Here is a 26,583-nt window from a genome sequence, read left to right on the forward strand (position 1 = left end):
TTTAACAAAGCCTGCCTGTTTCCTCCACATGAGCACAGACATTTCAGATGGAGTTCTCTTGCCAAGTCAAACTAACTGACGATGTAAAGAGACTTTGCTGTGCACTTTTGTGGTGTATAATTAGACCCTCTCGACATGGGTGGTGCTGCAATGGAAAACAAAACATGATCTACCAGGTCCCACCCTGATTTTAGGTATTCCATGGAGCCTTAAGAGACATGCTTTGATATTTGTCTCACAAGGTGCAGTCACAAGTACATAATTCATATATCTTGTGTTTAATGGATTTTCACATCAATCAATCATCCTAGACACTATAAAGCCACATATATTATCTGCAAACTGCTAACCATAACTCTAATTTAGCCAATTAGTACTGTTTATATACTAATATTTTATTTGAGGTATATTGAATGTTACAATTAAACATCCCAGACATATGAATAAATAGTTAACAAGTATTTTACCCAGCAGCAAAGCTGTTTCTTCAATATGACTGCCTTGACCTGCTAAGCGTATTATCACTTTAGACACGTAGGTTTGTCCATGGCCAGCGTCAGCATCATGGACAGGCCCCTCTGGCTCAGGCTCATCCAAAAAGCTACTATCACCCCTCAGCTGAATTCCAACACAATTTAAAAATAAGACCTATGATTTGGTAATAAAAATGTTAAAACACCCACATTACACTGTAATAACAATCATGTTAATTATTCAGTTAATAGAAACATACTGTAACATGTCTGCACAAACTCTTTCCAACTAAAAACAGCTATCATTAGTTTATAAGGCTGTCTTTGATGCATGGAAGCACGATCTCACTTGAAACTTGCAAAATATATTCGCTATGAGCATACTGGGTATTTATGGTTATTATAAATGCATATTGGTTCATGATGTGGTTTTAGATAGGTTGTTTAATCTTGAATTTGTCATGTAGGCTGCAAAGGTGGTATCATTGCCCATTATGTCCGTCTACTCTTGCACTGACCATGGCTTTATTATTATGTGCCCGTTGTTTTTCCTGTCATTTGTTTGATGATTTATGTGATACATATATAAAAAAAACATGCATCTCAAGTTGCTGAACAAGTGCTTGCCATTCCAGTCACTCATTTTTTTTTTCTTCCGTCTAACTGTTGTGGGTTTTTCCCCACATGGCACAGTCACCAAATGCCAGAGCCTCTCTGAAGATTGAGACATTTTTAGCAGTTCAACCAGCTGTTTCTCTAAGAAAAAAAAGAGAAAGAAAAAGCAGTTGCACTTGTCTGGCAGCTCCTGGCATTTTGGCAAATGGTTCTGTGGTTAAGGGTGGACACTCAGTGACGGGAGTGTCTTGCAAGGTGGGGTTCAGAAAATGCAAGGGATAACTTTTGGAGTGCCACATATTTCCATGTGTGAGACAGTCTCGCAGTAACACCCTATTCGTACGGGTCAGTATCAATAACCCACAACTGCAATATTCTTAATCCCTCTGGATTAGTGCAAAGCATTCTTGGGAGGCTGAGTGTTTCATTCAAAGCTGTGTGACAGATGACAGACTGAGTGATGTCTTCCAATAGAAACACACACCCCCAGAAAAGACACAATAATATTGACTTAATGGCAACATTTGATAATATTATGCTTCTGATCTACAGCTCTGTGTTGCAGCTTTAGATGCAAATAGCTGGCATCAACCCAAAAATCACAACTCACTGAAGTGTCGTTTTCGCTGTTAGCGATGGCCACATCACGGTTCTTTTTTCTTCCCACAGCATGACTGTTTTTCAGGGAGCAAATGGGGACAATAGAAATAGCTGTGCACATGATGTCCCCTACTGGTAGACTATGTTTAGTGCGACTTGGAGCATTTTTTTTCAGTGAGTATTGGAAAGATCAGGCATTGTTAATGAATGGTTTCAGAGCTCAATTTTGTGTTTTGTATGAGCTAAAGATAATGGATAACAGTATGTCTGAGTTTGCATGGTTTTAAGGCAGGCAAGCCTTTGTCTTAAGTGGTCATTTTTATAAAAAGCTAGACAATAGCTCCCCCTAATGGTGACTGAAAATAAATACAAACTTCTATTTTAAGTCTTTTCTTTTACTCGCAATAAGTCAGTGCTATCTCCTCCCACAGCTCTCAGAGGACTGAGAACATGGCTTCATAGACTAAAGAAAAAAAAATGAATATTGTCTTTAAAATCAACAGCAGTGGTGGTGAATGTGTTTTAGATGGATGTGCAGAGCAGTCTCCATACAGGAATCTAGGCATCTGTGATATTGTACAGTAGCTCACTGCATTATTATCGGTAATATTTATCCTGCTTTATATACTTATACATGTGTCTTATATCTATAGCATGACTCACAGCAGAAGGTCACTGGCACTAACCTTCTGGGAAGGGAATATATTCAAGCATCCTCTAGAGAGCAGTGTTACAGACTGTTCCAAAGTATAGGTAATTCACTTTTAATAAGGAATACACCCATACAAAGTCAGGTGTGGAGGAGCGAGGGCTCTAACATTATTCCCTTTATTCATGCACCACCCATAGTGTGTCTAGATCCAAGCATAGGTTCCAGAAAGAGAATTAAAAATATATGAAATAGTTTCTGCAAGAAAACAGGTCTAACTGATTTCCTCTGTGTCTTTGTCTCTCCTGTGCATTCACCTGCTTCATGGAGGAGCGGAGGAAAGAAAGAGGACGAGGGAGGAAGAGAAGTAGGAAGAGAGAAAGAGAGGCCATCAGAGGTCTTCTTCCAAAGCGAAGGGAGGTTCTGCAGACGCTCTGCGTCTTGAGACAGTCCATCTCAACAGACTGAGAGTCATCAGGGAGAACACCTGCACTGCACTGCTCTGTACAGAGCTCTGCCTGCATGCTTGTCTTCCCGAATGCAACAACATCTGGCAGAGGAGCAAGTGTATTAAAAAAAAAGAACATCTGCACAGCATCAAGCAGCCAAGTAAACAAACAGCCCTAATGAAAGTGGTAACAGTTCCCAAATACAAGGGTGCATTGTCGACCACCTATTTTCCTTTAATTAAAGGCATATTAAGCACTGGCAGTGTTTTCTTCTGAGCCCATTGGGGAAAATTACAACAGCTCAAAAGACTGCTCACGTGTGTCTCCATATGCTTAACAAATAACACATAATGTGCAGGGATATGCTGGATTATGCTTTACACTTGAAATATTCCACAAGACAGCAATATAATATGCACAAAAATAAGCATTTATGCAGAAATGCACTGTTTGTTGCACATAGCAGTGTATACTTAAAAATAAATGTACAGTATAGTGATGCTCTTTCATCAGTGAGCATGCAACTATACTACAAATCAAAATACTGTGCAGTGTACCATGCACGGGCATTGAAAAACATCGCAAATTCAATGTAATTAAATTTGAATGACATAGTGTAGATGTAAAACCTTGTACACACCCATACATAAACACACACATGCACAAAAAACACACAAAGCACACACTCCTTGTCTCTCTTCCTTTTCATAAAAGAGCCCCGGGACATAATACAGAATCCCTCCAATGCAGCACAGTTCCGACTGCACACTTGAGTAGGAGTGCATACTGTAAGTACACATGATTGGCCTATAACAGTCATGTGACTGCAGACTGTGATCCCTTGTGTTAGGTCACAGTAATTGACGCTTCCATATGGTATAGATCAGACGTAGCCTTCACCACGCATTCCTCTGTCACAGAGGCCCTATGCTATCTACAAAAAAAGTGAGCCAATCAAACAAATATCTGGTCATTCAGAATCACACATTGTAGATACCTTTCCATAAAAGACGGGTTGCCATTTAGAAAAAAAGCTATGCTCATGTGAGGTTTTTTTTTAAGCATTCTGTGGTTTGATTGACAATTTATTGTGCCTTATCCAAGGTGATATGGTACTATATGGTTTGTTTGTGGTAAGATTGAAAGGATAATATAAACACACTCACACACAGGCTACTGATAAGAACAGAAACACTGCTGCTAGTCCATGTTGCAGAACCAACATCCTATTTTAATGGCAGATTATTAGCTTGTTCTCTTACCCACGTGCACATAGAGTTGTACTGTGGACTAACCATGTCATTGTAATAAGCTTAATAATCCTAAATCTCCATAGTATTTCCAGAATCCAGAATATATCTCATATTATCATACCATAATTCACTGCATGTTTCTGCCTTCACTGCATGCTGTGGTTATAATGTAGTCCTATACAGTGAGACAAAAAAGAGCTATGCTATCTTATACATAAACCACCATTGTAGTATACGATCCTAACTTTAATACATCTTTTTAGATTGGAAGAATTTGCATATGTCTTCCTTTCTTTTATTAATAAAATGATGTATTTAAGGACAAATGTTAAATAAATGTTTAACATTAAAAGACACTATATGTAACTATATAGCTACATGACAGTGTGCCCTATCATGACAGCCCCAAAACCATCACTATAAACCACCCTAAAAATTAGACCACAGGGATGACCCTGTGTCTTTCTAATATACATGAATTATATTTAACATACTTTGTTATTTTTACATTTAAGCCCATGCATCCCTCCCCTGCCGGTCCACTGACCTCTGACCCTCACTGACACTGTGAGCATTGAGGGATTTAGGATCACAGCACTGGTTTATTTTTAGGGCTGATGCATTTTTACACAGCTATACAGTTCCAGGTAAAAGGCTTATTTTAAAACCAGCTCTGGAACCTGTCCACAATTCATGAGTCATCCAATGTGGGAGTTTATACAGTCCGAAGTAGGCCTGGTAGGCCCTGGAAGTTTTCACATCGAGCTCTAACTTAAAGACTTGCTTTCCACCGTAAATTATCGCGATACTTGTCGATTAGTTGATTAAAGAGCTGTATAATTATCATAAATAAATAAAAACTTTAAGCTAGTATCCAAGTTTCATGTCTTAATAATAAATACAGGTCCATTTCCAAGAAATTTACCCTTCCGTTTATAATCTAAACTGGCAAGTAAAAGGTAAATGAACTACTTATGTAAGGTTAACCGAGTAGTAAAGTTAAGCAAAGTTAATAGGATAACGCTTCTTTTCGGACGAGCGCGTGCTTGCTTGCTAACAGTGACGTAGGTACAGTTTTAAAAGGCAAATATTTATTTATTTATTTATTCAATTTTATTTTAAGTTAAAGAAATTTGTTTAATTAAATCGTTAATTTGTTACAGTGCTGATTCCCATTTACCAGCGCCAAAGTTGTGGGCTAAAAGAAAAAAGGCGTACTGTCTCTTTAAGGCAGCCAGCCAGTCTCTTCGTATTGATCAATCCACCATTTTCCAACACAGAGCGGCGGCAGTGCTAACACAGCTCCGGCAGCGCGAGAGAGAAGAGAGCCACCCCTCTACCTGGAGAGGAAGCCAGGGACCGGGGGCAGTCATGGCAGCGAACATGTACCGGGTTGGAGGTAAGGTGGAGGGGGTAGTATTTGAAGACCTTCCCGTAATTTTTTATGGCGGACTCGCCATGATTAACGTCGGTTCTTTTATGTATTTACAGCGCGTGGTCCGTCTTTTGCTTCCCTTCTTTTATTTCCCTAAAGCTAAAGAGCCTTGTGCTTCACAGATGATGATGATGGTGACTGTGAAGAGGAGGATGGTGATGAAGAGTAGTGGTTCTCTTTACAAAACTGCTCCCCGGATTTCCTCGCTTCTTTTTGCGTTTTTCTTGCAACTTAGCAAACAAGTACTTTAGTGCAACGATGCACTCTGAGTAACATGCATTGCGCTTCTATATATTTTGATGTAACGTTGTGGATATATTCTAAAAGTTTTGCGTGCCATTCAGCTACAGCCCGGACTATACGCTCACAGCCATAAGTAACGTCGTAAGTGCTTTAAGTGTCCTGCAGAAACCTCTCAGTGCTCACAAGACAGCAGCAAGGAGTGCATGCTTTTAAAATGCAGGGAAGGAGTGGAACAAAAAGTTAAAGACAACACTTTACATGCAGGAACCACTAAAATTCTCAAAGCATGCGTAGAGATCCGTTTTACACATTTGTAACCAGTGTGTCTTCGCTTCTTTTGTGCAGGCAATTCAACTTAATACCAAATTAAAATTCCTGATTTCCCCTCCCACTCATTTTTTCCCTGCATATGTTCCCCTGATTTACATCCCGTAGGTACTGTGTGAAAATGAAAACACGAAAACCACTAAAGCTGCACTGTATTTTAAATAGAATGTGCTGTTTTTGAGAGGGTTTACAGTGGAGATGCATAAAAAATGGAGAGCTTTTTAGATGTGTCTTCAAAAAACTTCAAATTTAGCTGTCAAAAAGTGTCACCACACAGAGGTTTGATATGACGACTGTAATGCAGCTGGCAGTCCTAAGCATTTGCAGGACAGTTTCTTTATTATTTCTTTATTCATCCACTTTAATGTCTTTTTGGACTCTGTGGCCATTTGTCAGTAGAAAAGGGAGGGAAAGCAAACTGATTATATTTTCAAGATTATTAAGTACTAATGTCATTTGAAATATGACTGATGTGATTGCAGTTGGCTTGGAGCATGCATCAAAAATAGCCTATGCTGAAGATAATGGCATTGTTATTTAGTCAAATGAAACAAAGCCTACCTGAGTGAGAGCTGGATTATGTTGGAGCAGGGTAAAAAGTTAACACTTTACCAGCCAGATGTTACTTAGTTTAGTATTTCTGTTTACGCTGTCAGTCTCTTACACTGACATACCAACCAGTTAAGCTTGTATGTCTTGTTTGTAGCACACTAATTTGCAGTAAAAAAGATTGTTTCATTTATTTCATATCTACCTCGCAGCTTTAAGGTTGTGTAGTTTGACTAATTTGTGAAATCTAATCAATCAGAATGGATTAAACATTTAATGCTCAGTCATCAAAGCAAAGTTGATTACTTTTTTGGAAAAGTGAAAAAGTAAAAAGTAAGCTCAACCTTCATAATTTAATTTAAAACTACAAAACACAATTTAATAAGCATAGTCTTAATTCGTCCTACAACCACACTTCTAGTTTAAAAAAAAATAAAATCACAGTTCTAGTTTGGCCTAAAAATAGGCCTCATAATTGACTGAAGCTTCTCCAGGCCAACACCAGAACAAAGCAGAAGCCCACACAAAGATGGCTGCTGCTTTGCAAGACAATGCAGGATCATCTTGGAAAAGCAATGAGTCCCCTTGAATGAGCAGTGGACAAAAGACAAAAGGTCTTGATGTCTTTGTTTTCACCATCCAGGCCACAAGCCACTCTTCCGGTGCCTGCAGCACTTCTTCCTAGTGCTTTCCCTCATGTGCAGGAAAGTGTTGGTGACTAAGTGTAGGCTATACGATAACTTTTAACCATTTCAACGGTTGGAAGACGTTTTTATGAATGCAGTGAAATTTTAAAAAAGCCTCTAAGACTTGCTGACGACTTGTTTTCCCCAAGTGAAAACAACGCTTTCCTGAGATTATGATGTTCTAAATTTGGTTGTCAAGTTGTATAGAAAGTTTACTACAATTTTTGCTAGTGGGTATTCAGACCTATCATTGAAAAAAGTGGACAGGCTTTTAAAACTGTGGAGCTTTGATTTTGTAGTTAATATTACAGTAAGTTGCTTGGTGGTGTTAAGCCAGGTTCAGTTTTTGGCCAGGTGATCCTCTGTTTGTTTCTTTTAAAATGAATTTGTACAACAGGCTTCTGAATGTGGACCTACTGTGATAGAGATGTTCCAAAATGTAGTAAAAGATGTCCTGTTTGTATTTTCTCAAACTGTGTTGCTCTGGTCAAAATATATTTCTACCTAGAATGAGGAGTGTGGGTTTTATTCCCCCATCACCTGCATCGGAACTGCAGTATGAGGCCATATCCGAGGATGTTATGATCACGAGGAATGATTACAGGATGCAAACACTTCTTCGGTCGTCATATGGGTAGAGGTCTGTTATTTAAAGAAATAATTGGAAAATACGGGATCCATCCTTTAAATAAGAACTTGCATTGAAATGTTTGGATTGTGACAGCTCTTGCACAGAGTTTGCAAAATGTGTTGCATTGTTTACTAACTTAAAAAAGTGAGAAACTTGGGTGTTAATGCCCACAATTCCTTTGGATGGTGAGGATTTTCTACAGTAATTATTCAGAATGTGCCTGAAGGTGTTGCACTGTTTACTAATCTACAAACTGACTAAATTACAAACTTTGATAGTGCCCACACTTTGTTTGGCTCATGGCTGGTGTTAATCTCCCACGCTGGCAGTTGTCTCTTGCAGGGTCTGGTGGGTGTACTCGCTGAGTGGCGAGCTGAGGCTTCTTTGCTTCAATCCTGCCAAGTTCAGGACAACTAGTTGGACAGATGCATGACAACCTTTTTACATCCATTCAGCAAAGTATCCCCATCATTGTGTTTCTGAGGGGGTCAAACTGCCCGAACGCCACTCACAATAATCCCTGTTTTCTAGCTTCCTAGTGTTGCCTATGGACTTAAGGGTCTGGTTGTATAAACTTCACTAGAATGAATGTTTGAGAAAAGAGTGGAAAAATTTGCTGATTTATCGCATTTGTTAAGTGCAAGCTGCAGTGGCTGCTGCAGTATGATTGCAAGGTGTCATGGGAGTTGTGATCTAATTATTATAAGATCAAATCCATCTCAGCCTTAACACCACTGCTGACTTTATGCGAAACTGCTTTTTAAACATTTTTTATTCCTCTGTGTAAAATATTATAATATGTCAGAAAAGTGAGCGGGATGGGATATGAAAGACATTTTTGTCTCTTTCCTGCTTTTGCCAGGAATCCTAGCAGATACTAGCAGGCCAGGTAGATTGTATAGACTGTACAGAGGTGTATGCATCTGTGCATACAGCTGATCGTACTTGATTGTGAGTGATATCAAAGTGTGAAAATAAGGTGCGAGTTTGACTTTAGGATATTAAATTAGCTTCTATTACCATAGAAACCGTCATCCATACTATGGCAGTCTATCTTGTCTGCGGTTGCTGCTTCTGACAACAGACACACCTGTCCGTGTGACTGCATGAGTAAGCATCGGATGGGGTGTGAGCTGTGGAGGGCGTGTGTTTGCTTGGACTAACGTGGGCAGATGTTCATGCTCTTCCTCTGCTGCCTCTCCAGCTCCCTTTCTAGCTCTAGCCCAGCCCTTGAAAAAAAAAAAGAGAAATATGACTAAAGTATGCTGTACTATGTGTAGACATTGAGTTCTCTAGAGATGAGTTTGAAGCTGGAGCACTTTTTGAATTTGAAATAAATTGCATCCTTTCATTAAGTTGAAATATTTGGATATGCCGTGGTGCAGCTTTATTGGGGCTAGCATATTGCAGACTAAATAGAAACAAAGATCAGTTGGTTACTGCGTTGTTGGTTTTTCTGTCACATAATCACAGTGTTGGTAGAGCTGTCTTTTAGGGATGTACAGGCAGACTTCCAGCTATCGTTTGAAATGTCTATGAATCTGATGATTAGCCACGTAGTCTGTAGAAGGTCAGAAAATAGTCCCATCCCAAGTCATGGATACATGAGGAGAGAGGTGTAACTTTGATTTCAGTACTCCGTGAGATGTACCAGAAAACAGATACACAGAATCAACAGTCAAATTTGTTAAAAAAAAAAAAAAAGGTTAATACCCTTTACTAGGTATGAACAAAGTTTTATGACTGCTTAACTTTAGACTCTGTTTAAAAGTGCCGACAGGATCAGCGAGTCAGGGTTAGAGTACTTGAACGATTGCTGTGCCAATTTATGTTCTGGATACACTAAGGCAAAAAAGGAAACTGCAGCTGTACTTGTCTACATCTTCACTACAGTAGTGATCCCTGTTAAAATTGTTTTGAACCTCTTGCATCATTGCAACAGTGTGGTTTTCTTATTATGTTTCCCACTTCAGCTGTTATAAAGTAGATGATTGGCTGTGGGGAACTGCTGTCTCTTGGTGTTGGTCACAGATTTCGGTTCAGCATTCTTGTATCCTCTTTGTGATGTCTGAGATCTGTAGAAGCTACAATCAGAAATGTTATGAATTTAACATTTTAATTTGCTTTTTGTTAACTAATCTAATAATTCAAATGGCTAATCACTGCAGCTTTAATGTACTACATAAGTTATAATACGCTAATACACAGATTCCCAGCTGTTTGTCTCATGACTGTGCCTACTCAAATGCCTTTAACTAGGAGTGTGTTGCAGGGTGTGTCTCTGAGCTGTTCGACAAGTGATGTTCCCTCTGGGATTGCTTAATTTAAATTGCTTTAAGAAACTCTCAATGACAAAGTTGTTTAAAAACAGAGATTTAGGTAATAAGATGAGCATAGTGTTGGTGAATTGTACTTTCTGGAGGGCATAGTTAACATAATAAACCACTACGACTATGTAAAGCAGTTTATCGATGAGACCACCAATACAATATAGTTTTCAGCCAGAGCTGTGGGATTTGGACTGTAGACCCTTACAATGTGCATCTTGGATTATCCTGGTCACCTTAACCGAAGTTTACAGTGAATGTTTGGATACAGGTTATTTTGATTGTAATTCGCACACCTGTTCCACTTATTTTAGATTTTGCCCACCTTTATCTCTTTCTGGTTGATTATTTATCTCGTGTTTTCTTTCTCTCTGTCTCTCTCATCATTGCGTCTCTGCCAGTCTGTCTCTCTGGCCTGGTTTGAATCAGCCCAGCAGACTCTCTCTTTCGGGGCTCAATAACGTGCCTTGATTGGCTCACAGAAAATTTGACTGCACTATGACATCATGGCCGCCGGAGCCCGCCAATTGGCTGACGCTGAAAGTGGGGGATGGAGAGTGGGGTGGTTGTACGCGGGCTGATGTGACGGGAGGGCTGATGGGAAACCGAGAGACTGATGCTGCTCATTGCCTACAGGCTCTCTCTTTCTGTTGCTCTCATTTTGAGTTCCTCTCCAGCTTGCTCTCCAACAGGCTTCAGCTCCTCACATGTAGAAACTCCAACATTCAACCAGGCTGTTCTGGACAGTCACTGAGCCATTTTCCTCCCGTGGTTATTTTATTACAATTCTTTTTTTCTTCTTCTGGAGGTGGCAGGAAGGGACACGGGTTGAACTTAAGTGTTTCCATTCTTGGTAACTTAAATTTCCGAGCCAGGAAAAAAAAGAACATGGTGAGCTTTGCCCAAAGTCCCACCTTCTCTAAATGTAGCGGGAGACGTGCTGTCACCAACCAAGGAGGGGAAAAAAAAAAATCTTAGCATGTAGTGGCGATTCACACCCAACACCACATCAAACCGAATGTTCAACATGTGGTTCTGCTTCATTTTCTAAAATGGTTATGACGCATTTTGGCTCCTGATTAATGGGTCCCTCTGAGCTGGTGAGCGTTTGAGGGCCGCAGCTACACGTCATCATTTCTCCCCACGCTTTGTCAAGAGACTTGTCCCTATTTTTTTTTTTTTTGGTAAATTAGCTCTTGTAAACATGGACATTTTTTTTTCCTTTTCATTTTTTTTTTTGCAACAAAGGAATTTTCCGTTCTCAGTAGTAATTCAAGTGATGATTAGTTGATTGATTATTTACAGCATGGCTATCACAGCGTCCCACAGCAAGTTGGTGTCCTGGAATGTTTTGTTTCCTAATCAATAGTCCAAAAAGGAAAGGGTTTGTTTGTTTATGTAAATAAATTTAAAATCCTTTCTAGCCAATTTCCCTGAGAAAAAAGAGCCAAAGCTTATAATTGAATCTAAATAACTGTTTCTAAAAGTGTATGAAATAACTAATTGATTCATGGCTGCACTACAGTACAGCTTGTTCTGTTATAGGCAGGTAGGAATAATGGCCGCAGCAGTCAAGGATTACTTTCATTATATTCTGAAAATTCTTTCATTGAACATTAAATGATTTCAAACTTAAAATGGGAAAATATGTCTTTAAAGAGATTAAAACCGAAATAGATATTTCACTTTCTGTGATGTAAGTCACGTTTCAGAAGCTAAAATAAGTTTCAAGTATTATTAATTTATAAAAACTGTTTCTGATTAGTTTAATTAGCAGTTTCTGTTCATGCTGAACAAGTTTTTTTTTTTTTTTTTTTTTTTTTGTTCACGGATGACTTGACCATGCTTAATAAAAGGATAGTGTCTTGGTCACTTTCCCGCAGTTTCACAGCCAATCTGGTGATCACAACTAGTCACAAGCCAGTTTCTTCAACCCCTGACCTCCGTGCTGCTGACTCACATGTGTGTCTGAAAGCGAGCAAGTCGGATATCTCGTCTTCATTTTCTTTCTCAGTGTGCCGCTCAATTTCAGCTTGGCCTATTTGATATTCAGCAGCGGGACGGAGATGTCAGAGTGGCAGCGGAGTCTAGTAACAAGCTGTTACAGGGTGAAGAGTAGACAGGCATGATGTGACGATCTTTTCCTATCTTGTAGCAATGTTCAACAGTAAAAAGAGGGTTGCTGGAAGATGCAAGTCATAAAATTTGCACTGTGTATGCCTTCTGAATTGCTTTTGCTACTTGGAGGAAGTGCTAAAGTTTTACATCTTCATGCAGATGATGATTGTTCAGTGGCTTAATGCACAGAAACGTTTTTCAAGGGTTTAAATAAAATAAACGTTATCTGCCAACCGTAGCTCTGGAAATTACAGTTATCTTGCATTACAAAACTTCAGACTGGGCGTGAACCTCTTGTATTCAGTTGTAAGTGTGGGTGGAGAGAAGAATACCAATAAGCATAGTGGAGCAAAAGGTTTTCCAGTGGAGAAGTCAAGGTGTGCCCCCTATGCAGATGCAGTGGTTGCTTTGCATTATTATGTGTTAAAGATTAGTGTGGGCGAGACTGTCTCTGAGATAAACTTTCAATGTTTGACTGTTGATTATTGGAAATGTTACAGTCAGCAGACATATTAAATATATACATGTCGGATGTGAAGTCATTGGTAGTTCCGTTTATTTTGGTTGTTTGTGAATTGTTAGGAAACTGTTTTCACTCGGGTTCCTCTGTGCCAAAGACAGTGTCTTTAAATGCCGGTTTTTCCTCAACAGAGTTGCAGTTAAGAACACCCAAGACGAGACAAAGAAATTCTGTGAATTAGTACAGATTAGTTTGAAAACTGAGTAAAGAGAAAAAAACATTAAAAAAAAAACACTATTAAACTTTGTTCATACTGTCGTTCATGGGAAGGAGCTCTCAGTATGCTCCTCTGGTATTCAACAGGCAAAAGTTTGTTTTGTATCCTCGGTGCCCTATGACATAAATGCATCCTGGCCGTTGCATGGGGAGTACTGAAAGCATACAGTATGTTTGCAGAAACACATTAAATACTGCAATTTATGCATGCCAGGCATACGTATGAAAAGCTCAAGACAGAAAAGAAAATGCAATGCAGAGAAAATGAATTGCAAAAATAATTCTTTAACAAAACCAATTCTTCAGCTGACTGTGTGTCTTGCTGCCTCTCTGAGCACCCCAACCTTCACCCAATAAGGACCCCAGATAAATAGTTGCATAAATGATCAATGAAACCTCAAAGAATTCAGTGTTGGAAGTTCCAGCATATAAGCTCTGCAGCTTTTTGTGTTGCAAAGCTTTGAAGAGGTTCTATATCCAGTGGTGAAAGCTTCATTTCCTGCTTGGATAATGTGTGTTGTGTAATCCATCTATAGGTTGTTATGTAGATGGAAACATGATATCATCTTGCACAAAGTTACAAAATGCCTTTCTAGTCATACTTGTCATTAGTTAAAAAAAGAAAAAAAAAGCCAAATGAGTCATCTGGACTGAGGACTGGGAGGGAGAGGCAAGACTGAGACTAATGCACTGATAACGTTTTTTTCTGCTGAAATCGTAAATGTAGTCTCAATGTCTGAATAATTAATTCAGTTGGTTTTCAAAGATGATGCCTAACAACTTTAGAGTCAAAAATGGAATATCTTCCATGTTGGTTGAACTGTTTGGTTGGGCAAAACCATTTGACCAACCACAAAACTGTTTGAAAGCCACCTTTGGGTTTTAAAAGGAAGCTGGAACAGAACGGCTTGATAAATGCGTCTTAGATAATTGTTTTAATTGTGTTTACAATGTTTTGTATGAGGATTTTTCCTTTAACTGTGGCACTTATTATTGTGCGGGTTAGACTTGGATGTCGTTGCAGTTTATGGGTGTGCTAACAGGATGGGTGCATGCCTAAACCAGTTAAGTGTTGGACACAGGAGGAGCAAGAAATGAAGACAAGAGTCAGTGTATGTTGTGGTTGTGCTGGTTAAATTTTTGGGCGATCTCTGGCCTAGTCGGTCAAGAAGACGGGTCTTAGGGGAGCATGGGGGGATGGGAGGGGGCAGATTTAGGGTGAAGGGAGGATAGCTCCAGCTCCAGGCAACATACCAAGTGTGGGGTATAATCTGACAGCACTCAGCCAAGACACATGCAGGGCTAAGACCAGGCACCCTACCAAGACTGGGGCCTGTGGGGACATCCTGGTGAGAGCTAAGCCTCCAATGGGCCTGGAGTGGTGCCAGGAGCAACACACACACACGCATACACGTTAACACGAATGCATGGTAAATCCACACACGCGTGGTAAAGCCTGTGCAGTGTCTCTCGTACACCCACACACAAATGCAGACACACTGCGCATACAAACACCACCACACATGGGGAGAATGAATGGAGCAATAAGACAAAGAAAGCATGAGGGCTGAGGAAATACAAGGTTTGCTATTTGAATGGAAGGGTTGGAGAGCCAGTTTTGTTGTTTATGTGCGAGTGTGCATTAGCATGTCAACATCTCATTCTGTCAGACTTCCCAACTACAACAGTAACTGCTGTGTATGAAATTAGCCTAATCGAGTTAAATCAACATTTTGTGTATGTCTCTGCTGCACTTTCCTCTTGACTAATCAAGCTGTCGTTGTGTGGTCCAATTGGAAATTGCCCTGAACGTTTGACTGACCTCACATTGCTAACTGACACTTCTTTGTCTTTCTCTTTCCATTCCCCACTCTGTTTCTTTTTCTGTTCCTCCTTCTCCTTCTTGCTGTTCCTCTGCAGATTATGTTTATTTTGAGAACTCGTCCAGTAACCCACTGCTGATCAGGAGGATAGAGGAGCTGAACAAGGTGAGTGTGAGTGGGTGTCTGAGGTTGAATTTATACCCTTGAATGCAGCACATATCCCAGCACTGTAAATCGGATATTAATGTCTCTATCTCAGCCATTCAAATACATTTTAATGAAGGCACATTTGAACTAATATTAGGTGCTTTTTTTGTATATTTAAGTAAAAATAAATAAATGTATCTTGTAATGTAGAATAGTTTTGCCATTAAAATCTATTTTCATTAGCTTTTTTGATATCTGAAGCTACTTTATACTTTCTACAGCTTGTTCAGTGCAAAAACTCCTCTTAGGTAGGAGGGAAATATATTAAACTGCCTAATTATTTTTTTCACTGTACATGTGTCATTTCACTTCATAATTTATTAGAGTGAACATAACATCTGAACAAATTGCACTTTGATTACAATGCAAATTTTGGTTTGGGGAATGTTGAAAAGAGGCATGTAATGATAGGCTGATTTATTTATTGAGAGAAACAAAATCATTATCTGTGCTGAAGTGTCCCAGCTTCTGAAGTGTGATGATTTGCAGATTTTTATTGTGTATGCGACAGCAAATAGGCTTTCATTCGGCTTCAGACTTACAGTCATTAAAAAAAGAAAATACAGCCTCTTAAAATTATAAGTTTTATATATCAGGGCATCAGAAAAACTTGGTCTTTTACAGGTCTTAAAATTAGGTAAATGTAACCCCAGAAGAAAAACAACACATATTACACCATGTCATTATTTAGCAAATATTAAGCCAAAATGCGGGAGCAGCGTGTGGAAAGACTAAGTATGTGCTAACTGTGTCCACAGGGATTAAAAGGGGAAGTATCAGCCAGGTGCTCCTAATCAAATTCACTTGATCGTCATAAAGTATGGTCACCTCTATAAAAGCAGAAGCTTTATCAGTTTTTTGGTCTGAAGGATTCAGGTGTGTGTGTTAACCAGTGTTGGGACTAACGCGTTATTAAGTAACGCGTTACAGTAACTACGTTATTATTGTGGTAACGAGCACGGTAACTAGTTATTATGCCAAAACCAGGAACGCGTTACTCGTTACTGGGATTTAGATAGACTCGTTACTTCGTGTGGTGGCTATCGCGGAGCTTCCACAGATTCAATAACATTAGCAAGTGGTGGAAGCCAGCAGGTGGATGAAGGAAAAGGGGGCCAAGAGGAGAGACCCGAAGCAGCCGCCGGTCCGAGAGCTCAGGTGAACTGAACTTCAGGTAAGAAGTTATGACCTGCAGTGTATCTGAGTCACATATAAATCAAGTTTAGGTGGAGTTTATTTTCGTTATGCTGACTTTTTCGTACTGCGTGCTAGCTAGCATGACGGAGTTTCTATACAGCTGGGTGGGTGCTATGATGTTACTGATGTTGAACTTTATTTTGTTCATAAGGTTAATTATTAGAGTTGCCAACCGTCCCGTAAAAAACAGAATCGTCTTGTATTCAGAGAAAATATTACGCGTTTCGTATTGAGGTGAAAAGGAACAGTTTGTCCCGGACTTCAGCTACAATGAAAAAGACACAAAGCTGGAGTTATTCTGTGTTTACGCTGCACAGCTGCCTCTTCTCCTCTCATTCTCTCCCCTCTCTCTCCTGTTTCTACTTCAATCATGAAACTGATCAATGATCAGCTGATCGGCTTTTCTCTCTCGTTTATTTATCGCCCACTTTGCGCCAGAAAGAGGAAACCAGCGGATGTCGCGCTAAACAACAGCAGCACGTTTAAGCTTGATCAGCTGTTGTTAGAATTTATTTAATATTACTTTCTAGTATCAGCTGATGTTTGCTGGAGCCACAGCTGTAAACCTGCTGGTCATGATGTCGCTTTGGATATGTGGTGAGAGGGAAACATGAAGATGAAACCAGGAGATGTCCTTACTGAATCATCAGAGCTGAACAGGTGATGGAGAAACAGGTTTACCTTTTAGGTGACATGAATGAGTTGACGGGAAGTTATGAACTGTTTCTGAGAGACAAATAACACCAGGATCCTTTTCTAAGTAGCTGACAGCTGGTAACTGTGCAGGGGCGGGTCTAGCAAAGTGTTGCCAGGGGGGCAGGTAGGGCATTAACAGGGAGAGGTGGGCACAAGGAAATACTTTCTTATTCTCATTTAAAATGTCTCGCTTAAAAAAAAAAAAAAAAAAAAAAAAAGAAAATTATCTGAGTCTTACAACAAACGATTGATAGATTAATGCATATATACCATCAGAACAGTGTACATCACTGTCACAACAGCGTTTGTTTTCATTCAAAGGCTTTATGATTTTTCCTATAATGGTGGGCCAGTCTCTAGTCAAATTCCCCGGGACGATTTTTTTTTTGTCCCAGTCCAGCTCTGTATGCAGCTCATCTGCAGTCTGGTGTTACCTACATCTTCCTATTCAGAAGGCAGAATTTCCGAGTTCTGAGTACAATCGAAAGCACCACGACTGCAGTTTTTGTGTTGGATGTAAAAGCAGGCTAGAATCATGTGGCGGTCAACGACGGTCCAGGCGTGGGATTTCTCTCGTGGAAATGTGCACATTATTTTTTTCCTTTCTATTGGTAGGTGGCACAGTGCACTTGTGGCAAGTAAGCAAGCTAGAAGACTGGCAGTCTTGCTGGGTATCCAGTTACGGAAGCAACACATTAACAAGAGAATTCTGAGTAAAACCAAAGTTACTTTCCCTAGTAACTAGTTACTCTGAAAGTAACGAGTAACTTGAAGTAACTGAGTTACTTTTGATAGAAGTAACTAGTAATGTAACTAAGTTACTAATTTAAAGTAACTTACCCAACACTGGTGTTAACACAGTGCCAAGGAAGAAAGATGTCAGCAATGATCTTAATGAATCAAATGTTGCTGTCCATCAATCTGAGTAGGGTTAAAAGTCAATTTCCAAACGCTTTGAAGTCCATCATGCGACAGCGAGAAAGATTATTCACAGTTGCCAGTCTACACTAAAGTGGACATCCCAATAAACTCACTTCAAGGTCAGACCATGTAACGCTTGGAGGAATTGCAAACAACCCAAGAGGCACATTTAAGACACTATATAGGCTGCAGTAATTGACTGGACAAGTATGGCTTGTTTGGAAATTTGCCTCTTATCTTGAAGAGAGAACATGGCAGCATGGCTTGGGGAAGGAAAGTCACATCTGAACAAATCGCCAGGACTTCAGGAACAATATCATTTGGACAGATGAGACCATAGTGAGACAAACTGTCAAGCATGGTGGTAGAAGGGTAGTGATTTTGGCATGCTGTGCAGTCATTGAGTCAACTCCTTTTGTATACCAAATTATTCTAGAGTCAAATGTGAGGTCATCTAAAGCTTGGCTAAAATTGTGTCACCAGGACAGTGATCCCAAGCACACTAGCAAATCTCTTCCAGAGTGGCTGAAAAGTGAAAAAATCCAAGTGATTCAATGATCCAGACAAAGTCCAGACCTCAGCCTGATTAAAATGCTGTGGTGGGACCTTAAAAGAGCTGTGCATAAATTAATGCCCACAAACCTCAATGAACTGAAGTAACACTGTAAGAAGAGTGAGCCCAAGTTCCACCACAACAATGTGACAGACTGATTAAGTCGTACTTAAAATGATTTCTTCAAGTTATTATTGCTAAAAGTGGTTCTTAAAGCTATTGAATCATGGTGTGCAATTAGTTTTTCACACACTGCTTCTGCATTTTGGCTTAATTAAATAATGACACATTGTAAATGCCATGTGCTGTTTTTCATCTGAGGTTAAATTTACCTGGTTCTTAAGCCTTGTTATGGACTACATTGTTTTTTTTAATGCCCAGATATGTAAAGCCTTAGAATTAACAATGGGTGTACTTTTATTTTTTACTGTTAGTGTGTTTTTAGACAATGCACTACTTGAATATGGGATGGTAGTCTTGATAAATTCTACAGACTAGATCTTAATGAAAAGAGAAACCAAATGTTAGTAGACAGATTTTTATTATACTTTTAAATGTATGATTTATGTGGTTCATATAGTAAATGGTATGTTTTTATTCAGCATAATGCAGTAGTGAAAGCAGTATTGCATTATAGTGTCACATTAATGATGATGTTGCTGTTAAGGTGTTGGGTAAATCCCAGCCTGCTATTTGGTACGTTGTTCAGTTAAAGAAGCAGAAAAAGAGATGTCTCTGTAGACTAGTTACAGGTGCCGGCTGTCTGTCCCCTGTTCCAGGCCTGTGCTGAATAATATGGAGAGTGTTTAGTGTGATTGACACAGAGCTCAGAGTCGGCCTTCTATTCTGTCTGTCACTGTCAGTCTCTGTGCTCCTCGGGGATCTTTGGGTTTCTCTTCCATACGGCCTGAGATGCTGGTTTAGAAAATACAGTGTCTGAGGGAAACAATTTCCATTGATCAAAACTGATAACTGATCAAGTTAACAGTTGCCCCAACAAGCTGCAAATCAGTTGGTTTGCCTGCTAATTAAAATGTGAAATAAATATGCAGTGTATAGCTTTCATGTAACTTGCATGCACATTTCTGTGTCTATTTATGATACTATTGTGAAAGGAAACGGTATATTTCACTGTTAAAATCACAGATCTTACTTGGGCGTGTTGCTCAGGTATATTAACAGCAGCCAAATTATATTTGAAGCCTCATCGTTTTTCCCAACCTACTCTCCAGGATGCTCCATCATTCTGTATACACCAGTATTTCTTGTTCTGCTCTTGAGGTACTGTGTGAGCTCCAGGGCCACTCCACCCAAAACCTGCATCAGGTGAAGTGCTGGTTCTTGTGCCACCTCATGGAGGCTACAGAGCAGAACAATGACTGCTATGAGCTAGCTGCAAGTTGGTGGATTTGGAGTCTCCCAGCAAGACCAGAGACAAGAGAAGCAGCTAATTGTGTTGCTTAATTATTTGTTGGTTGCAAAGTACTTAGCAAGTAGAATATTTGCAATAGGGCACATGCACCCCCAAGAATATCTAATTCAGTATGAAACACTCCTCCTTATTCTGCTGTCCTATATTTAAACTCTGATCCATTAAAAAAAAAAAAAAATCCTGGATAGGCCTTGTTTTTCGTTTCTTACACACAAACTCCAATGATAGTGCTGACCATAAATGGCTGTAGTACACTAAATACAGTTCTTACAGCTTAAATGTGCACATACATCATTTATGAAGTGATACTGGAAATGTTAGGATTAACTGTGGTTCATGTGGCTCACTGTGGTATGTGCTGTCACAGGGTGCTGTGGGAGTTTTATTTTTTTCAAAACTTTCTTCATTTTCAAAGAAAATGTTTTATTTTGCAGCCATAAATGGGCCATTTATCTCTCCTCTGTTCTATGGCCTTTTTTTCAAAAATGGAACTGGAAAATTGTATTTTAATTATTTGATGATTGGGAAAGTAGAAAGTCTGCAGAGCTGAAGTGTCTACAGAATGTAAATCTGTTAGGTGTTCACTTTGTTTGTCATCCCTTCGTTCCTCATACAGTACACAATAAACTCATAAAAAAGTTAGTCAGTGCTCAAAACTTAATGCATAGTGATTTGAAAAAAGGTAAAAGCTATAACTTGGTGTCTAAATTATACTTAGTATCTTTTACACTTTAAATAATCTTACTAGGAGTACTCGTTTCTGTTTTTAGGTAGTATTCAATAAAATATTGTCATGCAGATTCTAATTTAAAAACAGTTCTGTGTGAAAACATGTATGTAGGAATTAATGTAAAGGGAAAAGAGCTGGGCTTGCACAGACAGTCCTCATCACTGCAACACGATTTTTTTTTTCTTTTTTCTTTTTTTGGAGGATTGCTGTGGCCACTTTGTTTTCAGGCAAAGTTAAAAAACTAGCCTCAGTTATGGGTTTTTCATCTGTGTGCGCGTGCCCGTGCATGCGCATGTTGGTTCTCTGTGTGAGGCACCACTTGTTGCCATGGTAACGCTGATTGTCTCTGGTTTGCAGACAGCCAATGGGAATGTGGAGGCCAAAGTGGTGTGTTTTTACCGGCGCAGGGACATCTCCAGCACACTCATCGCTCTGGCAGACAAACATGCAAGTGAGTGACCGACCATAACCCAGCCAGCCAAAATCATGCATCAAACAAAACTGCCAACCAGGACATGAAACATTTCTTTCTGACAACCCTCTGCAGTCATTTTCCACTGCAAACTTGTGGTACTTTCACATCCAATCGAACAAGATTTCCCTGAACAGAAAAATACAGCTCTGCTTGTTGTTTGGCTTGATTGTAAGCTTGTTTGCACTTCAGATTTTATCAAGGGGTGATACAAAATTGAAGTTTTTCTTTTACCAAGCTGGTCCAGACTTTAGCCCCTCCTCTGATAGACCTACTTGCAGAAAGCATTCGATAAGTTATGTATATCAATATGGTAACGTCTGGGTGTTTGGGTGAGTTTAGTTTGTGCTTGAATATGCTCCTGTCCTTCAGAGCTTGGAGCAATGCTGCTTGGGCTCCATCTCAGGTGCCTTTCGTATGTTCTTTTTCTTTGTTTTTTCTTTTTAAGTTCTGGCTACCAGGAAGTTTCGTCTGAGAGAAGCGCCTTCAAGCGGTGGTTTTAAAAATAGGGAACAGGAAATATAGAAGCTCCGTCAGAGGGACATAGAATGTGATGGTAGCTTTGATAACAGTAAAAGAAAGTAGTGTAAATGAAAACTGTTAACAGGTAACACAAGTATGTCATTTAAAGGCCAAACTATTGAGACTACTAGGTCACGTCCCTCGTGGTCAGTTGGAAATTACGCCTTCAGGGCACTGCTCCAGAGTGCTCCAAAGAAGAAGAGAAGGATACAGGATTTATTGCCACTTAGAGATATTGCTTTTGGCATGACCACCTCTTCTTCCATATTACCTGTTTGACCATGTAAAAGGCGCCTTTTTTGACTCATGGAGGTACATCGAGGTCCCACTATGGGCCTTTTATGAGGTAACTATGCAGTTTGGCTACATATATTTAAGGCACTTAGTCTGTTTTCCTTTAATCTTTGCATTTTCTTCTTATTTTATTGTAATTTTCTAAACATATTTTAACTGAATAAAAACCTGTGCAGTTTGCTTGTTAGTTGAATACGGTTGTAAACCTTGTCTGCAAGCCAGCCTTGCCTTGGAAGGTTATATCTATTTTAAATTTAACTTGAAAAGACCTGAGTTCATCCTCATTTGAAACTGTTGTCTATCTATTGTGTGTTTAGTCTTGTGGGAAAATATAATCGCCCACTACTACCCACTACTTAAGTTAGCAATCTGTATCCATGCTGCCACAGCGGAGCATTTGGTTGCCTCGCAACAAGATGGACCTGGGTTCAAACCCAGGAAGGCTAATGCAGCCAATGTAAGAGGTTCTTAATCTCATGGGTTCTCACTGGTTAAATAGAGGCTAAATAGATCTATGAACAGTTATTTTTCATATCGTCTCTCATCAGGAATATGACATTCTCCTGTGTCAGTGGTCATGTGGCAGCAATGTAAAAGAATCAAGCAAATCAAATGGTTCATTCTGTACTCATCAGTTACAGTTATTATTTTTTCCGTTTCTTCGAACAAGTAATTTCTCTGACGTCGCTCCATTTTTATTGCATGTGTTTTTGACCCGCTTGTAATCCTGAATTACTGATGTACTTTCCAAGGTGACTGACAGAAGGCAACATACTCAGCTGGTTTCTACTATACCTGTTATACAAAAGAGCAGATATAGCTAAGTAGAATAACACATTAGCACTTGCTTTCTCTATGTAATGGAGTGTTTCATTAACAACGGTCCACACTCCTGACATACTCAGGTTCTTTTGGAGGCTCAAAAAGACTTTTGGCTAAAGCAGGTACACTTGGTGTCCAGAGCAGTGTGGCCTTCTGTGTCAACCCAAAGTTTTATCAGGTAGACTTAACATTAATATGAAAGCACTAGGGCTGGGCCATATCATACCGTTCACGGTAATACCGGTATAATGTTGGGCAACGATAAGATGGGTAAAACGTGCATACGCAGTGCCTTTGTTTTCATACGCACATGGCGGAAAAAGGATGGCGGCAACGGAGAATGAGAAGGGCGAAAGCGGATTGTTGAATGAAACGGATGAACCAGAATTGGTTTGTAAAAATGCTGCAACTTCAGTGGTGTGGAACTGGTTTAGCTTTTGTCTGTCAGATACACAACAAGCACTATTTTTGGCAGAGCATGCTAGCGGGACGTCGTTATTACCGTGTTTTTTGGAAAATACGGCACACTTAAAATCAATCCTTTGATTTTTCTGAAAATTGACAGCGCCCCTTATAATCCCGTGTGCCTTATGTATGAATTCTGGTTGTGTTTACTGACCTCGAAATGATTTTATGTGGTACACGGCGCTCGAAAATCTGTCAAATGTTTTAGTACGACTTTGCTAAGCTACGAACCCGCACCGCTTGATGGATTGTCGGAGCATTACGGCTATCGTAGGCAGGAGCCTCGCGGAGTGATACGTACTGTGCTTCAAGATAATATTACCGTATTGCGTGTGTATAACCTCTTTTTAAGTTTTGTAGATATTATACATGGTTATGCTGAGGATCTGTTGGCCAGTTTCCACTGGAAATGCCTTTTGGTTAAACTGTCAGCAAGGAATTTGCATTTGCACTGTTAAATTTTTAACATAACACATAAAAAAAAACAGCTGCTTGATGGGTTTTTTTTTTTTTTGCACTAATAAAGTTGTGGAGTTATAAAGTATTTTGTCTAGTGTCAATTATATCGTTATCGCAAATTTTCAAATGTATATCATGATAAATATTTTTGGTCATATCGCCCTGCTCTAGAAAGCACTCGTAAAACAGATCCGGCTAAAGCAAATAGAAAAAATCTTTGCATGTTATTTGACGTCCATTTTTTCTTGTGATAACCAGGAGTGGAAACACTGACATCCTTTAGTCGAGACCAGCAAAACCAGCCACCAGACTTTGACTGGGTGTGGCAGGATAAATGTTAGCTCTTCGGGTGTGAAAGTGTGTGCGTGCGTGTCTGAGAGCTAGTATCCTGTTAGTGTGTGAATGTGTGTGTGCGTGCGTGTGTGTGTGTCTGTGTCTTAACCACAGCGTCTACTGAGGAGGCCTGGGGGTTGTAACCATGGCAGAAGGGGATTGTTTATTCTGCTGGACCACACAGCATCAGCTTAGTGTGGCATTCTCTTAAGAAGGTCTGATTATTTTTGATGTTTTTGTTCTTGCTCTGGTGTTGATTGAAAAGGAAATATGCTCTTATTGTATATTGGAAAGAGTCATTAAATATTGCTATTTCGGTATTTTTGTGGATCGCTTGTATCCTCTCTCTGGTTTCTTGATAAATAAATATGAATGTATAATCAGGGTTGCAGTGTTAAAAACAATACTCCAATAAAGCTAGCTTTATATGGAAGTTGCACTGTGCTGATGGATATTGCATTATGAATGTTGCATCAGTGGACTGTTCCTATATAGAGCTCTCTACCAGCTGCAGTTCAGTGAGGGGGCTTCTAGACATTTTCAATATGTAAAAAAAATGCATGTAAGGAATTGCTGTGCACCACATGGGTGTGGGCTGCATCCTGTCTGCATTTATGTAGCTGCAGCCCCACTTTGGCTGAGTGTATATGTGCGTCTGCATGCTTGTGTGGGTCCGCGTGTTATAGGTGCATGATGTACTTGAGTTTTTAGCTCTGGGCCCTGTCGGAGGAATTGCTGAAGGGGTGCATTTAATTCAGTTTCGTTGTGGACCAGCGGAGGATGGCGGTGGTGTGTGTGTGTGCTTTCAATGTGTGTCTGCTGTGAGTCATTGATGAAATATTTTGCTTGCAAAGATTCAGAGCACTCCCTCAATGGGGCCTCTGAATCCAGTGGTAGCCCCTCCCCTGTGAGTGAAGCAGGCTCCTGAGTGGTCAGACTCTGTGGCAGATTTGGCATTTTACCTCCACGGCCCCTCCTTCCACATATTTGAATTTGCCATGACTCAAACCTTTTTTCTATTTTGGAGATGTCGCTCCTTGCTTCTATAAACAATAGGAAACACTGTTGCCAGTGAAATGATGCACAGAAAGTTGAATCAGCTTGACTAAAGTCAAGCAGGTCCTCGGCTAACGTTATGTTACATCGACCTCTCTTTTTTTTAGGCTAAAATAATGTTCAAAAACAATGGAATATTCTTTTTATTATGTTTTAATGTCGAATAACTAAGTGCATGGTATAGGAGTTTGCGCATCATCACTTATACAGGGAGTGCAGAATTATTAGGCAAGTTGTATTTTTGAGGAATAATTTTATTATTGAACAACAACCATGTTCTCAATGAACCCAAAAAACTCATTAATATCAAAGCTGAATGTTTTTGGAAGTAGTTTTTAGTTTGTTTTTAGTTTTAGCTATTTTAGGGGGATATCTGTGTGTGCAGGTGACTATTACTGTGCATAATTATTAGGCAACTTAACAAAAAACAAATATATACCCATTTCAATTATTTATTTTTACCTATGAAACAAATATAACATCTCCACATTCACAAATATACATTTCTGACATTCAAAAACAAAACAAAAACAAATCAGCGACCAATATAGCCACCTTTCTTTGCAAGGACACTCAAAAGCCTGCCATCCATGGATTCTGTCAGTGTTTTGATCTGTTCACCATCAACATTGCGTGCAGCAGCAACCACAGCCTCCCAGACACTGTTCAGAGAGGTGTACTGTTTTCCCTCCTTGTAAATCTCACATTTGATGATGGACCACAGGTTCTCAATGGGGTTCAGATCAGTTGAACAAGGTGGCCATGTCATTAGTTTTTCTTCTTTTATACCCTTTCTTGCCAGCCACGCTGTGGAGTACTTGGACGCGTGTGATGGAGCATTGTCCTGCATGAAAATCATGTTTTTCTTGAAGGATGCAGACTTCTTCCTGTACCACTGCTTGAAGAAGGTGTCTTCCAGAAACTGGCAGTAGGACTGGGAGTTGAGCTTGACTCCATCCTCAACCCGAAAAAGCCCCACAAGCTCATCTTTGATGATACCAGCCCAAACCAGTACTCCACCTCCACCTTGCTGGCGTCTGAGTTGGACTGGAGCTCTCTGCCCTTTACCAATCCAGCCACGGGCCCATCCATCTGGCCCATCAAGACTCACTCTCATTTCATCAGTCCATAAAACCTTAGAAAAATCAGTCTTGAGATATTTCTTGGCCCAGTCTTGACGTTTCAGCTTGTGCGTCTTGTTCAGTGGTGGTCGTCTTTCAGCCTTTCTTACCTTGGCCATGTCTCTGAGTATTGCACACCTTGTGCTTTTGGGCACTCCAGTGATGTTGCAGCTCTGAAATATGGCCAAACTGGTGGCAAGTGGCATCTTGGCAGCTGCACGCTTGACTTTTCTCAGTTCATGGGCAGTTATTTTGCGCCTTGGTTTTTCCACACGCTTCTTGCGACCCTGTTGACTATTTTGAATGAAACACTTGATTGTTCGATGATCACGCTTCAGAAGCTTTGCAATTTTGAGACTGCTGCATCCCTCTGCAAGATATCTCACTAT

General features: G+C 39.8%; 1 protein-coding gene across 2 annotated transcripts in view; it reads left to right on the forward strand.

Moving 5' to 3' along the window:
• Positions 1-5,299: 5,299 nt before the first annotated feature.
• Positions 5,300-26,583, forward strand: part of mta1 (metastasis associated 1) — a 56,887-nt gene continuing 35,603 nt past the window's right edge. For both annotated transcript variants that reach the window (XM_084914069.1, XM_084914070.1), the window contains exons 1-3: positions 5,300-5,438; positions 15,012-15,079; positions 21,008-21,101. In XM_084914069.1, the coding sequence (XP_084770195.1) occupies positions 5,411-5,438; positions 15,012-15,079; positions 21,008-21,101 (190 nt within the window). In that variant the 5' untranslated portion in view covers positions 5,300-5,410. The remainder of the gene's footprint in view (positions 5,439-15,011; positions 15,080-21,007; positions 21,102-26,583) is intronic.

Source organism: Perissodus microlepis, chromosome 19 (assembly GCF_051167445.1).
Source record: "Perissodus microlepis isolate ML-2025 ecotype Zambia chromosome 19, ASM5116744v1, whole genome shotgun sequence".
NCBI classification, from domain to species: Eukaryota; Metazoa; Chordata; class Actinopteri; order Cichliformes; family Cichlidae; genus Perissodus; species Perissodus microlepis.